The sequence below is a fragment of the Artibeus jamaicensis genome, unplaced genomic scaffold, assembly GCF_021234435.1.
Source record: "Artibeus jamaicensis isolate MK-2021 breed Jamaican fruit bat unplaced genomic scaffold, CSHL_Jam_final contig_1998, whole genome shotgun sequence".
Taxonomy (NCBI): domain Eukaryota; kingdom Metazoa; phylum Chordata; class Mammalia; order Chiroptera; family Phyllostomidae; genus Artibeus; species Artibeus jamaicensis.
The window spans coordinates 24,487,657-24,506,058 of NW_026521407.1; the positions used below are offsets into that span (position 1 = coordinate 24,487,657).

Below are 18,402 nucleotides of genomic sequence, written 5' to 3' on the forward strand. Positions count from 1 at the left end.
TATATGTTTAAATGTTCATGCAAAACTGATAACATCCTGGAGGATTATAATAACCCCAGGATTCTATAATGTTTATGGATCTTGAACAACTCAAAATAGTTATAATGCATCATTTGACTTTTAACAAGAAAATCCATGTTAACATTTAAAAGAACTATGCATAGTAACTTTCCTTAAAGAATGAGGTGCTTTGTAAGTAAACTTTTCAAAAAATAGAACTTTGAACACAAAACCTTAAAGAAAACATTTTAGAAAGGTATCTTTCTGAATAGAAAATATGACCATAACAGAAGCTTTCCCTCCTTACCCACTGTCATCGTAACAAACAATGGCATTGGTTCCAGAAGCAGCAGCACCTCCAGGGCCGACTGGAGTTGCACGAAACCACCCCCTCTGGCACTGAAGGAGCCTGGGCCTGCAGGTGAGCCATTTCTGCCATCTTGTTTACCTCAGCCCCCTGAGCTATTAGCTATTATTTCTCAGTATAGCTACTTCTTAGCTGCATGTTGAATTGTTATACTTTTCCCACTTGGACCTAAGGGCAACTTCACAGTAAGGAACCTCCTCACAGGCTTTAAGATGTTATTTCCTTGAGATGGCTTTCTTGTCTGGTTGTTTCTTTGCTCTACATTTTCAGGGTGGTCTCTAGATGGCTGAGTTGTTACTGGCAGCAGAGAAGAGGGGTCCCACTATACTTTGTGTGTTTTTGGATACAGTATGCCGTATCAGTAACACAGACACCCTTAGGGCAAGGTTAGTACATCTAGTAAGGGAATTATAATTCTAAACAACAAATAACCTTGGGCTGCTCTTCCTGCCCAAACTCTTAACTTATTAACCTTGAACACTATGTATGTGAACACTCTAAACATTTCACTGTCTTATGTACAGCTGTTTGAAAGTAGAAAGCTTTATAAAATAACAAAATTCCAGTCAGCTACAAGGAAAAGAAGAAATGTAAAATAAACCTCATGACAAAAAGGAGCAAAAACTGCTTAAACTGATAACAAGGGAATTCCTAATGTTGGTATATTAATATTATTGTTCAGATTTATATAAAGATGACATTTACTGACCTGGGGAATGCTGGGAAGTTGCAAGTGAGGTCATGGAATTAGAAAGGTTAAGGTTAGCAGTAATACTAAGCTGGCTCTGCACTGCAGGAGGATAAGGAGATGTGGGTGTCAGGAGGGACTCCTCACTGGTTTCTTCATCAATTCCAGGCAAATACGTGTCAATCAAGGCATCAAGAAACTTAACAATAAGCTCAGCATAGTCTGGGATTTGTGTTTGCTGTAATGGAAAATAGGAAGTTATTTTAGCTCCATTCTTTTTTTTTTAATCCCCTTTGAAGCCAAAAATGATTAATTCAATTTTCATTTTGGACTGCATTTACTATTTTCTCTTCCTTTGTTTTACAGATCATTTAAAAAGGGGGTGGGGTAAAATTACAGACTACCATGGGGCCCACAGCTGGGAATTCTACTTGTCTTACACATTCAGTCTCTAGGAGAACCTGCCACTAGCGAAGGCCATGCACAAAGGCCGGATTAACTCTGAGACAATGCAGTGACCAGGAAGGACGGCCGGTCCTCTTTCCAACAGAGAAAACGGGCCCAGCACCACCATTCTGGCTGCGATGGAGAGATTCACTGAGAAGGGCTCAGAGGGTTACTCGCAATCGAACTACAAAAGTTCCTGCATGATACACTTACTTCCGTGACTTCAGGCCCATTTTTTAGTGACAACCTTCACATATCATGTGATAGTCAGTGATAACTAAATAACATAAATTAAACTTCCAATTCTTAAAATTAGAACAAGGTTTCTAATTCATATTGATTAGCACCCTTGCATCTACGACACTGCCTAGGAACTGGTAGGGGAGAGCTGGGGTGGGCGGGGGGAGAAGCAGACCTCCTGCCTTCAAGGAACCTCAGTTAATTTTGAGATTTGTAATTAAATATACATTATCTAGCATTATAACTACTAATGCCAATCGAAGAACATACTGAACAGGAGCAAATGAGAATATAGTCAGAAAAGAATAAATCTAATCCAATGAGTTGGGAGGATAAATGCTTACATGAGGTAGTTGTGTTTTTTTGTTTTGCATTATGTTATTTTTTTAAAAAATTGAGATTCATGATGTAAATTTTAACTACAGGTAATGCTCCTTCCTAATTACAAGATACTAAGTGTGTGCATCAGGCTCATCCAATATATGAGGGACAGAGGGCAGAAAAGTTTACAGAGGTTTATCATTCCCTTCTGAAAGTCCAGCATAAATTGAACTGAGTTGTTTTCTATAAAAATTAATACAGAAACATAAATATTAGTGCTGCCTCTTCGAATCACGTGGTGGAAATTTCTATAAAAATGATGTAAACCCAGAATCATCATTCTGGGTTTAGTGTATTGTGTGCTCTTACAGCAGACACACTGATGGGAACAAAAACTTTCCTTTTGTCAAGAAAAAAAATTTTTTTCTTACCTTTGAAAAGGGCCCTGCAAACCGCCACAAGCCATTAAATCCAAAACCTGCAACAAATCAAATGTTACTTTTATAAGCATGAGACTCTTTTAATCTTAACATTGTTAACAGAGCTAACCATACAGAAAACCACACCCACACTGAAAAAAGTTTCAGAACTCACTTAACGTCAACCCAGTACAAAACCATATTTTAATTTTAAAGAGTTGTCAACCAGATATTTACTGACCATAAAATTAACAGTCAGAAAAGAGCACACGGAGAGAGATGAACTAGAGGACCCCTTACAAAGAGCCGTTTAGTCAGTGCGCCTGCAATGGCGCACATGTTAGCAAGTGCGTCGACCACCCTCCGTCCGAAGTGTTTATTTACTTTGCAGGTAAGATGTCTGGTACTGTGGTGGGGACTCTTCATGGTATACCACACTCTGCACAATTCCATGAATTGGATTTAATAAGTTTGGATCTTGGCACAACGACAATAAGGTGTTGATCTTAGAGTCCAACAAATTGTGCCTAAAACATAAAAATCAGCAAAGGAACATTTTAAAGAAAAATGAAATGAAACTATACACAGAAGAACATATATATTCCCTAGGACCATGCGATAAAGGTGAAGAGGAGTGCGTTTTACTTGTTCGGACTTTTCCAAATTTTCTACAGTGAATTTGTGCGTCTGCTTTAATGCTATTGTGATTTTTAGTCTTCAGGGAACATACAGTAAAAGCACCAACTCGTACTGTCATATGACCAGGCTTAACCCCCCGGAGATGGTGACCGTCTGCTCAAGACAAGGCTGCTTTGTCGGCCACTCAGCACGCTTTAGGGTCATTTCTTTCTGCTGACTGTTGATAGGTACCCAGAAAGTTCAACTAAATTTAAATATTAACTTGTGCTTAATAAATGTTGAATTAGATCAAATGAAGGCAAGCAAAATTAGTTTGGAGGAGGTAGAATATATGATCCAATTCAAACTTAAGAGGAAATTTACTATTTCTAAGCAGGCTACCATCCATTAAAATAACCAAGAGCCAACTATTTAAAATTTTAAATGAGTTTTAACAAAAATAAAGAAATAATGATACCACATAGAAGACCTAAATCAGGAACAGAATTTCCCTAGATTCTCTGAGAACACTTTGAGACTAATAAGATTTTCACTTTTAAGAGAGAATAAAATTCATCTTCCAAAGAGGTCAATTTTGTTTTCACTTAGCTGTGGATAAATACAAAAACACTACAAAAAAGAAACCAAAACAGGCACGCGGATTTAAAGATGGAAATTTGATGGTTTGCTCCTAAGTGAGAAAATGAACAATGCTTATCATGATGAACCACTCAAGAAAGTCAACAGATTAAAAAAATGCTTTCCCTAACGTGTCTTATGCCAAAACTAGTCTTGGCCCCCATTAAACCACCATCTCTAAGCTAAAATCACCATCACACTGTCTCACGTTCCCTTCTCCACAACCAGTGAACGCGACTGGGTGGTGCTTTTTCTAAGCTTCTATAAAACATCTGACTTCAAGACAGACACAAAAATTAGACACGAACGGAGATACTTACACAACAGGAAAAACTTTGGGGAAAACAACACTGGCTTCTGCTAAATATTCATAAAGAATTCGTTGATCAAACTCGTCCGTGGTATATTTTACCAGGGTAGCCTGCCGAGATGAGAAAAGGTCAACAGAAAACATTTCATTTTGTGGCTGAACTGTTATTTGTTTTGAGAAGCAGAAGACAGCCTTCCTTTCACGTTTTAATATGTAAGGACTTCCGAAGAGGAGATTGAAACAAAAACTTGGGGGAAGAAAAAACCCTCAAAAATCGAAAAAATTTTACCAGAACAGTAAGAAGAAGTGCCTGGATCTTTGGATCGGTGAGCACCTCCTCATCCAAGAGAACGTTCGATTCCGACACCGAGACTTTCCGTAAGTGCGGGTGCTGCTGTGCTGAGGACACCCTCCGAGTCTCTGCGGGGAGTTAGCACGGTCAGCTGCGACCATCGATCATGCACACCAGACACCACTTCACCTAATGCACTTGAATGTTACACTTCTAAAACTCAGTAGCTTTTTAGTTGACATCACGCAGAATTACTACTCACCTATACTAAAGTTCTGACTAACTGTTTACAATGCTATATATCATATATATGATTACTTTTTTCATTGATTGCAAGATAATGATCTTTTTAAGAACTGTATAGCTTATCTTTGAAAAAAGAATAAATATCTCTATATTTCATCCTAAAGACTCTAAGAAACAGCTAGAAAGCAAACATGGCTTTAATGTACTCTTCCACTTTATTTGAAATTATCTCGATTAATGATTAACTTTGTTTCTCACCCATTTCATAATCAGTTTCTGCTACTCTCCTCATCTTGGGGGGTGTTGTGATCCCTGATTCCATTTCTTGCCTTTTAGGAGCCTTCGTGTCTGATATCAAGTGATCAAAACTCTTCCTTGTTCCTATAAACAAAAGTTACAGAATATGGAAGTTCATTAACCACATTGTCTGTGGTTAGGAATATACTAAAAAGAAAATGTTTAGACACAGAGTGTTTAAGTTTTCACTTAAGGACCCAAAGAAAGCTCATCCTCATCCATATCCCTGAGGCAGGGTTGTGTTCCTTTATTCTCCATATCCTCAAGGAATTCGGCCCTTCACTTTCTGTTTCAGGACATGATGTACCTGACTGGTCCAGATCACCCTGAGATCACATTCACTGCACTGGAGGTACACGGAACGCCGCAACAGTACTGTATTGGGTAGGAAATAAATAGGAGGCACGTACTGTTTGTCAGCAAAGCTATGCCTGAACAGCCTTTTTTAAATTTAATACTGCTAGTGCCAAGAATTAGATATTAGTATGTAAAGAACTTCCAAAAGTAGGCAAGTTCAAAGTTTGATTTTAATTCTGAAAGTTTGAAAAGAAATCTGCATGCCCAAAAGTATTAAATAATGGATACCCTGCAAGATGCTTCAAATATAGTAAATAGTACCACCGCCCACTTGCCTTTGAGTTTCTCCAATCATGCATTACACTAATGTTAACTAGCTTTCTCTTATAAAATGCAGAAGTACTGGAACTGGATTACTGTACTCGGAAGCTGCACCCAGTCCTGCCCATTCCACTCCAGAAATCCATCCCAAACCCGGTCCCTCTTTGCCATTCCCCCACTGCTCTGCCTTAGCCGCAGGCCTGCACTGTCCTTTTGTTTGCACTGCTGTATCAACCTCTGAACTGAAATGGCCTCCTTGCCAAAAATCTCTCCCTATTTCTCCATACTGAAGCCAAAAAACTTTCCTAAAAAATAAATTTGGCAATGTCCTTTGCCCTACTTAAAGATCCCTGCTGATTTAGGCTAAATCTCTTAACATGGCATATAGTCTCTCACGATTTAGTTACAATCCTCTAGCCTCATTTTCTGCCCAATTGTTTTTTCTGACTTTTCTTTATTCATACTATTCCTCTTTTCTTGAATGCCTTCCTTTCTTGTCTTCTGTCTACCTGGCAAGAATGTATTAAAATCTTCAAGACCCAGTTCAAACGTTACTTCCCTTCTACAGCTTTTCCTAATTGCCCCAGTTCTTCAGGTTCCCCTCATTGAGACCTATTACTTTCATGGTCCCTGGGGATGCTGTTATCGGCTGATTGTAAGTCTCAGCCACCAAACCACGAGCTCTTCAGAGCAGAGGCCGTAACTTTTTCACTGAGCGTGTGGGTTGAGTGGAATCAATATTGCATTTTCTCCGAAATCAGTTTTCATTTACAATGTCCTTGGCATGAAATTCAAGAATTACAAAACCAAGTAACTCAAAACTAGGAAACTCCCAGAAGATTATTTATGGTCTGGTGTAAAAGAATTTGTTTTGTGGTTTACTGGCAGGTTATTTCACACTTCATTTGTTCACTGATTTCCTTAAGGACATAGATTTCTGCCAATACCTAAAGATACTTAAAAATATACTTGCATGGATAACTGAAACCCACAGAGACACCCTTAGTGTTGGTACCGAAATATGGATCCTGATGTATTTCAGTAATATCGGAAACTTTAGCCAAAGTTGTGCAAGAGCCCCTCTGCATTTCCTCTGCGGGGAGGTGGAATCTGTGAGCTCTTTCATTATTTACTTTGGCTGCTGAAAAGGGAAAGGCGCTCACTGCATGTTAGATGTTAGATGTACTTCTCATTGACAAATGTGGGTGTGAGTGAGCAATCTCAACGGTCGAGAACTTTATCTTCTTACAGTAAGTAAAAAACACAGTAACTGAAAATCTCACCTTTTTGTCTTTTTAAGAAAGGACGGCAAACAAGTATTATTATAGCTTCATGCCACATTGATGTATTCTGTTCTCAGATGACAAGTTTAGGAACTGAATTGTTAAAAGCCCCGCGTGTGAGTGCAGCCAGACTCTCCCCTTCTTGTGAGCAGCTAATGTCTCTCTTACGCCCACTTCCCTGCTGCCTGACCAGGGCAGAACAGAACAAGGACAGCTAAAGAATTTAGTCTAGGAATCAGAAAGAAAACTTTTAAGATCTCATTCTCACTCCTGTATCTTAACTGATATGGCTTAACTGATCTATCAAACTCTCATAAGTGGCATCAAAAATTTTGCTACATCAAAACCAGGAAATTTTGATAATTTTGAACAGCTCCAAATAATTCTCCAAGAGTAAAAGTATCTGAGCACTTAAAAAATAGTTCTGAAAAAACTCTACATAATTTAGAGACACTAACCAAGCAACTTCTTCGTATTGGCCTGAGAAGGCTGCCCCATGTCCAAGCTCATGGACTTCCTGGCTCGGGGACTGGTCTGACCCACAGCTGGATATGTGGCTGCAAGGTACCCTTCAGAACCTTTGGGAGAGGACCACGGTTGATTCTCCTTCAGTGTCCTGGAAGATTCAAGCAATTGAGAAGAATTCATCAACACAGTGAGGAACACAACCACTGGCTGCCCCTCCCAACTGGCTGTCCCGTGACAGTCATCACTTAATTTTAAAATCGTGAATTAGCCCTGGCTGGTATAGCTCAGTGGATTGAGCGCAGGCCTGCGAAGTAGATGATCGTGGTTTGATTCCCAGTCAGGGCACATGCCTGGGTTGCAGGCCAGTTCCCAGCAGGGGGGCTGCACCAAAAAAGCAACCACACATTGATGTTTCTCTCCTTCTCTCCTTCCCTTCCCCTCTAAAAATAAATGAATAAAATCTTTAAAAAAATAAAATAAATAAAATCGTGAATTAAAGGGCTTTAAGGTACAAACTCAAGGTATCTTCAGAAAGTATCCACTTTTTTGCCATGGTATCTTATACATAGTAGGTACTCACTAAATGCTTAATAAAATTGTACTACATTGATTTTTTAAAAAGATTTTATTCATTTATCTTTAGAGGGGAAGGGAAGGAGAGAGGGAGAGAAATATCAATGTATGGTTGCCTCTCATGTGTCCCCTTCTGAGAACTGGCTTGCAACCCAGGCATGAGCCCTGATTGGGAATCGAACCACAATCCCTTAGTTCGTAGGCCCACGCTCAATCCACTGAGCTACACCAGCCAGGGCTGTACTACATTAATTTTTAGGTCAGGGAAAATCAAGTCTAAATAGATGGCTGTATTCTTAGTTCAAAAAGCAAGAAAATCAACCTAAATTTATACTTTGACAGGAGATCACACATAAACTCACTTTTCCCCTTTCCAAAATAAAAGGACATTATCTCATAGGAATGACTGAAGAATAAAACCTCTGAGGCCCTGGCCAGGTAGCTCAGTTGGTTAGAACGTCATTCTGATAGGCCAAAGTTATGGATTTGATCCCTGGTCAGGGCACATAGAAGAATCAACCAATGAATGCATAAATAACTGGAACAAACAACTGATGTTTCTTTCTCTCAAATCAATTTTTTAAAAAAGACTATCAAAAACCAAGTATGCCTGGAAAACTGTTGCACACCTGTTAAAATTTTAATTGGAAATTATAAGGGGCTTTTAGTCAAAAAGTGGGATAGTGATAAGTTGAATGACATAAGATCTACAAATATCACATTACTTTCCTATGTTCAACACTACTTAAAAGTTAGATACTTTTGTTTAGTTGAAAATATAGAAAAATCCCCACATGATAACATTTTCATGTAATTTCTCTGGTACAAAGAAAAAAATATACTACCTTAAAACCATACATACCAGTAGACATAATTTTATTACATTATCATCTAATTCTGTGATAAAAATTTGTAAATAACTTTAATGTGATATAAGTAAATATAACAAATGTGTTGCCATACATACTTGTTTTACAAATCTATATAGCTTAGTTTATCATTAAGCACATAATGTTGTTATATTTCATGATAGTTTTTTCCTAGGCCCTTTCCTGTCACCTAATACTTTTAAGATCATCTCTTTTCATTATTCAACTGGTTTGTGCTTAAAAGGAGGAAACTAATGTTAACATGAGATTAGAAGGAGAATTCTCCTACTAACCCACATAAAATACTGTACATTTAAAAAATCGGTTTTGATTTACACACTCTTCCTGGATGATCTCTATATTCCCTTCTGGATTTTTCTGCTGCATACCTCCACTAGCATATTAAACTGAAACCTGATTATAATTATGTGACTGTGGAGAAGTCCACTTACCTATAGCTAGGGTCACCATGATGAATGGGATATGTATCCATAGGAACATTTTCCACTGAAATATCAGTAAGAAGAAGAGACTTTCTATGTTTTAGGCTACAGCGACTTCGAACCTCCTCGGACACTGTGAGTAAAGCTAAGAGGAGAAAGAAGGCAGATTAGAAATGTTAACATATCAGTTGACTTAAAATAGGACACACTTCTTACAACTCCCTGAAAAGGGTAACAGCTGTTCATCTGAGGGAGTATGAGGTCTCAGGACACAAAACACCAAGGATAGACTTAGAGAATGAGTTAAATGACTGGCTGTGCACAAACATGAAATATACAAAGAAACTTCATACGCATCTATATTTCGAGTCTTCTGATGTACATTTGATCGCAACACAAAAAGTAGGCAGAACAGGTACTATGAGGTCCATTTCTTAGATAAGGAAAAATACTGAGATGTTAAATGATTTGCCCAAGGTCAAATGGTTCAAACAAAAAAGCTGCCACAAACTGAAGTCTGCTAAGTTGGGAACCATCCCTTTCCATCAAATGACTTTGTCCAAGAACTGTATTATGCGTAAGTGTGAAGTATTTCTGGGTAGAAAAATCAGGGAAGAGCAAAGGAGGAAGGTTTAATGGAATGGTGGGGATAAGCAAAGTTCGTAGGTAAATAACAAATGGAATCAGGAAAGCTTATTAAAGAGGAAGAAAGGAACTTCTAGGAAATGGCAAATATATTACCTTAAAATAGCCTCTCCATTTGGAGAGGTACTAAAAAAAAGAGGCCTGTTAAATTTAGAGAAAAAGACAGAATCAGGAGGGCTGCTTAAGGGCCCAGGGCGCTGGGCCAAAGAATTCAGATTTTATGACAGCTAATAGGGGCCAAATAATGTCTTGAATCAAAAGTGACAAAGGGAATATGCAAATTCTTTTATAAAGAAAAATGTTTTGGCAAAACTTTCCAAATTTTAAATAATTTTTAAAAGACTTTATTCACTTATTTTTAGAGAGGGGGAAGAGAGGGAGACAGATAGGGAGAGAAAGATCGATCAGTTGCCTCTCACACGCCCCCAGCTGGAGACCAGGCCTACAACCCAACCATGTACTCTGACTGGGAATTGAACCAGTGATCTTTTGGTTCGAAAGCCAGCACTCAATCAATCCACTGAACCGCACCATCCAGGCCAGGGCTAAAACTTTCAAAATTTAATCACCACCATAGGACTGGACCGTGAATTTTTCACCTTGCTAAGCAACTGGCTAAAGTTCCTATAGGTGTTTGTAGGTCCTTATATAGAGATGTGGTAAGATTAACTTGGTCTATTTTGTGTTTTTACCTGCTAAATAAGCCACGCTCTGTGTATTCACCTCAAATTTGTCACAATTTCTATGTTTGTTAACCAGAGTTAGTAGCGTATGCAAAATTCTGACTGTTCTTGCAACAATGGCAGGTGAAGGATGTCTGTACCCTACAAAAAATAAAAACAACAAGTTACTTTACTCTTCCAACAGTATTTTCTGAGTTCGTACTCGGTGACTAGAAATCCTGCAAGAAAAGGAGGCAGAAGGGTTAACTCCTGCCTTTCAAGAACAGCCATTTGGGAAGGCAAAACATACATCCGTGAGTAGTTAGTTAATCATACACAGGATTAAATACCAAGTCATGTAGAATAGAATAGTATTTCTTGGAACTCTAAGGTACCCCGGGGAGATGAAAATTAGGAAATGGTGTTTTGGAGATGAAATTAGGAAATGGGGAGATGGTGTTTTAGATATTCCATTCCCTGAAGCAGAGATTTAAAAAAAAAAATCTATGAAGCTCACTTTAAGATAGCTTAAAAAAATAGGATTCTATTGATTAAAAAAATTTTTTTAACTTAAAGAAAAAACTCCAATGACATAGAAAGTGTATGTTTTCAGAGCCCAGCAAACAGGGTTGATAAAGGGTAAAGTCCGATTTCCAGACAGCATTTAATCACTAACACTGCTCCATTTTTAAATAGGGGTTTGTACACTGAAAATACCTGGTATTCTTTTGGAAATTCAGAGTAAGCAAGCACTTTACCAGCCCCACTGCAGTTCCTCTTCTTGGTACCCTGTGGTAAATGTAGTATCTTCTGAGCAACCCCTATTCAGTTTAAAGATTTTAACTGTCAATATTGTTTGCAGTGGTGAAACTGAATGCAGGGTGGGGCAAAAGTAGGTTCACAGTTGTTTATATGGAAAACAATACAGTAATCAATCTATAATGGTACAAGAATACACTGTTTCGAGTACTCACAACTACAAACCTACTTCTGCCCTACCCTGTATACACATTCACAGTGGTGGGTTTATGTATTATACCAAGTCAAAAGTGAGGGGACCTCCATGATCCTTCCATCAAGCCTAAAATCACTTAAATTGATATAAAACTACGAACTCAAGTTCTACCTTGACTTTCTATTGTGACCAAATCCAAGGCTGCTTAAGACGCTGGTCCGTGCCAGCTTCTTATTCCAGGCCTTTCCTTTCACTGCTGTTGCCTCTCACTCACCACTGCAAGCTGCTCCTGCTAACTGCCCTATCTGGCCATGACTGTCCTGTGTCAATAAGCCAGATCAGGGGGCAAATGAGCTGGCTCTGAGGAACAGCTAGAGATCACATCTACAGCCAAGACAGAAATTAGGAGGGGGGAGTTGGGAGTACCAAAAAGGTGATGCAATAATGAGACTGATTAACAATAAATAAGAAACAAGTTGAAGAAAATCTGTGACCAAATCACTAAGATAACATTTTCTAACATGTTACTCCAATAATATTTATTTGCAGTCTGCCTTATTTTGATAATCAAAAAGATATATTAGTATTAACTAATATATAGCTATAAGAAAGTTTAGCACTTAGAAATTTTATAAAACCAACTCTTGCATTTTAAAGGAAATCTGATATTTGATGTGGAAATTAGGCTCTATTAAAATATATATTAAATAAAACATAATTCAATAAAGCAGATAAAATTTGCTTTTACAGTAAATACATGAGCCAAATTGTTTCAATTTATTTCAAGCAATTATTTTAAGTACTTCTGGATTCTTGATACCATTTCATAAAAATATTCTGACACAAGCCCTCTACCTTTTAAGAGGTGCCCAACCAGGGCAAAGTTGAAGTTCGAGTTGAAATTGAGTCCAACAAAATGATCCATTTGCTTGCAGTGCCATTCCAGAGGGTTTCGAATTGCCATAAACACCTCCTCCGGGCTCTGTTAAAGACAGGCATGAGAAAGCCAACGGGTTTACACAGGGACCTTCCTTAAAGGGTCCCTTACTGCTTCAACAGCTATGACAAGATGAGTAATCCTTTCAAGTTGAGAGAAATCATTTCAGAGGACTACTGTAAACCACCGAAGAACATTCAAGGTACTACAAATTAATTAGTGCAAGACAGGTGATCATATACATGATAAGACGATGAAAGACAAAGTACAAAATAAATTGACTGTCAATTTATATCCTGGTGACTTTTTAAAAATTGTAATTATTTTTGTTTCAACAAGACCACCACTGTGAGGTCTTTTTGTGTACCTGGTATTCTGTGTACATGGTGACAAAAAATCCATGGGAATGAAAAGAGTTCATATTTATTGAGTGGCTACAGTATTCAATAATATCAGATGCATTATTATATTGAAACCTTAAAGCAATCCTATGTAGTAAGGTTATCAGTGCCCTTTTATAGACTTACGCATTATTCATTCTTTTATTTATCAAAGACTTATTATTGTGTGGTTTCGATGTGCCAGGCAGAGTTCCAGGTTTTGCAGATAATAAACAGCTAAAAAGTACTCACGCTGGTGGACTTTACATTCTAGCGTGGGAAAATGAGGAAATTGAAACTCCAAAATGTTATGCAATGTTCCCAGGATAATTAAGATTTTAATAGTGTTTCCTAAAGTGTGGTTCCAGAAATATCTGCTTTAAAGTCACTGAAGATGCTTGTTTAAAGGTGGAAAATACTGGGTCCCATCTCTCAATCACGAGAGGTGGTTAAAGCCCCAGGAATTTGCTTTTTTTTTAAAAGAACCCCACTGATTTCCTTACGCATAAAGATTTTTGAAAACAAATAACCAAAGGTGTTTAGAGTCATGCTCCTATCTGTCTAGACTTCCATCTTAAAGACATGAAAGCAGGAATAATATATGTAGGGAGATGTTTAGAGCAGCACTGAACATACACATCAACTCACATATTCACCACCACACCCCCCCCATTTTTGGTGAGAACATTTAAGTTTTACTCTCTTAGAAAATTTCAATTATATTACAGTTATTAACTCCAAGCACCATGTTATACATTATCCTCATACTTCATGCATCTTACATCCTGGTGACCCTTTAACAAGCTTATTAATAACTCTGATTCCTAGTCTCCTAGGGCCCTGGAGTCAATGTTAGCTCCTGCTACTGGGCTGTTCTGGCAATGAAAATGCCAGAGCAGATATTCCTAAGAGACAAACACTTCATTTGCAAATATTCTTAACATACAAATAGCTGATAGCCAGCTATCACTGCCCACCCTTATCCTAAGACCACCCCAGAAAAGAGCACAATGAGAATTAGGAGACGGGGGCTACAGTCCCACGTCAGATGCACCAACAGGGACAAGTCAATGAGAATTAGGAGATGGGGCTACAGTCCCACGTCAGATGCACCAACAGGGACAAGCTACTTAACTTCTTTGCCCTTCTCTGTTTTGTACAATGGAGGACTGACTGATAATCCCGAAGGTACCCGCTACCTCTAAAGTTGTGTTTCTACACTTAGAGCTCCAGCTATTGAGGGTCTACACCACATCTGGCAGAATGAACAAATAATGTTTAAGACCAGGTATCTTCATACTTAAAACCATGCTCCTGTCCTCTTTCTAGCTTCTTTGTATCAATAGCTCTGCTAATTTCACTTCAAGAAATTCTCTTGTTATACACGTAGCCATTAAGAAAAATTCCTCTTTTCTCTTAGACCTCCCATTTTTCTCTAAAGACAAATGGAACATAATTTCTTCCTGTTAGACTTCCTCCTGTAGTATATTCTATGAACCAAAATCTAATCTCAGTCAAGGCTGATAAATGTTAAGAGGATATATTATGGTATGGCTTAAAGTGGGATTAACCCCGCTGGTGTAGCTCAGTGGATTGAGCACAGGCCTGTGAAGCAAAGGGTCGCCAGTTCGATTCCCAGTCAGGGCACATGCCTGGGTTGCAGGCCAGGTCCCCAGTAGGGGACATAAGTAGAGAGACAACCACACATAAACGTTTCTCTTCCACTCTTTCTCCTTCCTATCCCCTCTCTCTAAAAATAAATAAATAATTTATTAAAAAACTAAAAAATAAAAATTAAACTAGGATTAGAAAAACAAAAAAACTAGTACCAGTACCTAAAAGTTCTCATTAGACTATCTAACCTCCTAGTCCTTATCTTTTCATTACACCTAGTTTGTCATTACATACCATTTTCACGAAAAATAAACTCGTTTTATTTATTTCTTCATTTTTAGAGAGAGGGAGAAAGAGAGGGAGAGAATATCGATTATTTCTGGTACATGCCCCAACTGAAGACTGAACCTACAAACCAGGCATGTGCCCTAACTGGGAACTGAACTGATGACCTTTTGCTTTGTGGGATGATGCCTGACCAACTGAGCCACTCTGCTCAGGGCAGAATCAGCTTGTTTTTATATTATTTCTTTATGCATGGAATGAGAAGTGCAGATTTCTACCCTTTACCTTAGGGTTACAGAAATTAGAAATAATGCACAGGGTCTGGCATGGCAGCTGTTACTACTACTCAGTATTATTTACCCCTATTCTGTTTACCAGTATTGAGCGAGTACTATTTTCTGCTCTTTTTATACAGAAAGCATGCAGTAAAGTTTACATTTTTTTAATAAGCTGGTAAGGAACTACACTTGCAAGTTGCATTACTGAAATGCATATTTAAGTTCGAGACCACCTCTGATTTTAAAAGGATGATGATATGATGATGATGACGACGACGACGAAAGCAGCAGCAGCAGCAACAACAATGAAAGGGAGGTTCTAAGTGCACGTAGTCTGAGACTCCCAACAGAACACTTGCTCACCTTGTCATTGAATATCCGGAGACTGTCTAAGGTGTGCAGGTTTTGTTCCAGAAGTGCGGTGCCTGCTGAATACAAGTTGACCTCGTCAAGCTGCAGCACAGCCACAGCTACCCAAAAGAGGGCTTTGTGCAAAGGGGAGTCCTGGCCACGGAGACACATTCAGGTTAGTAACATGAAACACCGAACAGTCGTGTTCAAAATACAGTGCAATATAAAACAAGGCATGTTATCCCCAAATTATGCATATTTTAAAATTTTTTTGGAAGGTAAATATGTGGTAACTATTCTATGAGTGTAACTAGACTCTGTTAGACAGGCTGAAAACCTTACTGTCTACTTCCTTTGATTTCTTCTCGTATTCTGGTTCCAAATCCAGTCACCAAGTTTTGTTAATTTTTCCATACTAGTCTCTTTCGCATCTGCTTGTGGTTAATTACACTATTTCATCTAACCTTCTTTACTCTAAATATGGGTTCTTTTTGCCTCCGATCTCTCCCTATCCCAACCCACCCCACACTACTGCCAAAATGACTCTCCTAAATCCTGCTTTTGTCGGATTACCTATACACTTGAAAACCTATGGGCGCATTTCCAAACTCCTCCCTGAGAATGTTGAATGTTAGATTAGTTCCATCCGATCTTCACAACCTGCCCTGTCACTGTTCTCTGAACAGTTTCTCTGAAACGACTAGAAGGGTCTCCACGCCATCGCTCCATGGACGTGGCGCTCTTGTACAATCCCACTGCTGTGCTCCCTTTCCCGACAAGACATCCTCCTGATCTCTCTAGCTTTCACTCAGACTCCACCCTTTCAACTTTCTTGTCACTCTTACCAGTGTAAGAATCGCTTGCTGCTCTGAATTAAAAATATTTATTTTGGGAAATCCTTATTTAGCAGTGTGGTATATGAGAAAATACATGCACAGCCTTGGATTAGAACCATGGTTTTTTCTTTTATTAGGTATGTGCCTTTGGGCAAGTTACTTAGCCCTTCCGAACTTCACTTTTATTTGCAAGATGAAAATGAGAGAACCATTTTAGACAATTTAGGACCAGAGTGCTCGTATAACTTGGTAACAGAAATATACAAGTATTTATTCCTCTGTAATCTCTCTCAAGCCTAGCGTATTTTTGTACACACGTCATAGAATTCTGCCAGCTTAGGGCTGATAGAGAATACTGTGCCGGTATCTAGTCTAGTTTACTCATTTTACCAATGTGGAACCATGATGGCCTGATATGTTAAATGATCTGCTTGAGGTCACACAGTTGAGATGGGCTCCAACCATCCTAATAGTGACTGCATTGTTTTAGTCCTTTTATGTATCATCTTCACTTAGAACCCAAATTCTTTTGATGATCAGGTATATTTCACTCAGCTTTACATTTCTCCACAACAATAATCACGAACTAGCATACTGTGTATTTTACTTACTTTGCTTATTATCTGCCCACGCCACACTCACCCAGAGTGTACGCTCTATGAGGACAGGGAACTTTATCGGCTGTGTTCAGTGACATGTCTCTAGCACCTCAACAGTACTTGGCACATAGCAGATGCTCTATGAATTCTTACTGCATAAACCAATTAAGAACACAGACCTATTTCTCCTTTAGCACTAATGAGACAAAAACAAGCATTTGAGAACATATTCTCCATACTTATTCTTCCTCTAATGTAAATATTTCAAATAACTAATCTAACTGTAGCATTTTCTTTATAACTTCTTCCCAATCTACCTATTTTCTGAACTCTTTGAAAGAAAATAAGATTTAACAGGAGTACCCAAAATAAATGCATTCATTTTCTCTCCAGTCATTACCTTATTGAGGAGTGGCTGTAATTTGGTTAGTGCTATTACTGTAGCCTCTATCAGAACTTGACTGTTGTAAGTATCAGGTCCTTTTAAGCAACTCTCAAGTGCCTTTTGGGGGAAAAAAATTATTTTACTTTCATTGCGATAAAACATTAACTCCAAAACAGTCTCAGAATCAGTTTAGGAACAATTTCTTAATAAATAAATGACAGAAGTATTTCCAACTCTGTAGTGATCTTGCTATCTAGCTCAATGCACATTTTAGTTTTATTTTTTTAGTATTTCTATAATATATTCTAATATAATAAGTCAGGCATTATTATAGTTATTACCAATTAGATAATTTTATGTAACACTAGTTTTACCACATAGTCTTTGAAAACTTAAAATAGTAAGAGTACTTTCTTAGCAAAAGAGATAATACTTATTTGTTTTTAAGACGTCTTTTTTGGAGATGGTTTCTTCACTTCAAAGAATTACAGTGAAGAAAAGAATCAAAACTCATTGTTTTAAGGTTCAATACTCAATATACAACACATTATTAAGTTCCAATTTAGTGTCATTTAGAAAAATCCAAGATTTGCTTTACAGCTGGAGAACCACAGATACTGAGGAAGAGGGAGAAGGGAGAGGTACCTTGCTGAGAATACGGATAATCTGCTTTATCTGCCCATGAGACACTCTTTTGCTAATGCAGCCAAAGACAACAAGAGCTCTTGGTTGAAGGGATGGATTATATTGAAACGCAAATCTGCAATTAAAGATCCAAAGAGCTTATAAAAGCTTTTGTTTATATATAATTAAAAATATTGATCATGCAGTATTATCTATCTTTTCAACAATACACATAGGTTTAAACTTACATTAATTTGAGTCATACCTTTGAGCTAGTTCTGTCCACTGGTCCAGCCACTTGCATGTCGGAATATCTCTCATACAAGCCTAAAAATAAAGGATACTCTGCATATATTTATGTAGATAAATATTTTACAGAAACACTAATTTTTAAATATATTTTCTTGATTATGCCATTACAGTTGTCCCATTTCCCCGCCTTTATTCCCCTCCTCCCTGCACACCCCCTCCTTCCCACATTCCCCTGCTTTAGTTCATGTCCATGGGTTGCACATATAAATTCTTTGGCTTCTACATTTCCTGCACTATTCTTAACCTCCCCCTGTCTATTTTGTACCTACCATTTATGCTACTTATTCCCTGTACCTTTTCCCCCGCTCTTCCCCTCCCACTCTCCCACTAATAACCCTCCATGTGATCTCCATTTCTGTGATTCTGTTCCTATTCTAGTTGTTTGCTTAGTTTGTTTTTGT

The 18,402-nt window shown here is 38.1% G+C and overlaps 1 protein-coding gene across 8 annotated transcripts in view; it reads right to left on the bottom strand.

The window, feature by feature from the left end:
* The window catches only part of NF1 (neurofibromin 1), a 234,233-nt gene that overhangs the window by 15,022 nt on the left and 200,809 nt on the right, over positions 1-18,402 (bottom strand). For all 8 annotated transcript variants that reach the window (XM_053655762.1, XM_053655756.1, XM_053655754.1 and 5 more), the window contains 14 exons: positions 17,955-18,016; positions 17,711-17,825; positions 17,081-17,182; positions 15,258-15,398; positions 12,256-12,382; positions 10,476-10,607; positions 9,148-9,283; positions 7,244-7,401; positions 4,846-4,968; positions 4,339-4,469; positions 4,060-4,160; positions 2,867-3,009; positions 2,495-2,541; positions 1,077-1,293 (listed from right to left, as the gene is read on the bottom strand). In XM_053655762.1, coding sequence (XP_053511737.1) covers positions 1,077-1,293; positions 2,495-2,541; positions 2,867-3,009; positions 4,060-4,160; positions 4,339-4,469; positions 4,846-4,968; positions 7,244-7,401; positions 9,148-9,283; positions 10,476-10,607; positions 12,256-12,382; positions 15,258-15,398; positions 17,081-17,182; positions 17,711-17,825; positions 17,955-18,016 — 1,735 coding nt within the window. The remainder of the gene's footprint in view (positions 1-1,076; positions 1,294-2,494; positions 2,542-2,866; positions 3,010-4,059; positions 4,161-4,338; positions 4,470-4,845; positions 4,969-7,243; positions 7,402-9,147; positions 9,284-10,475; positions 10,608-12,255; positions 12,383-15,257; positions 15,399-17,080; positions 17,183-17,710; positions 17,826-17,954; positions 18,017-18,402) is intronic.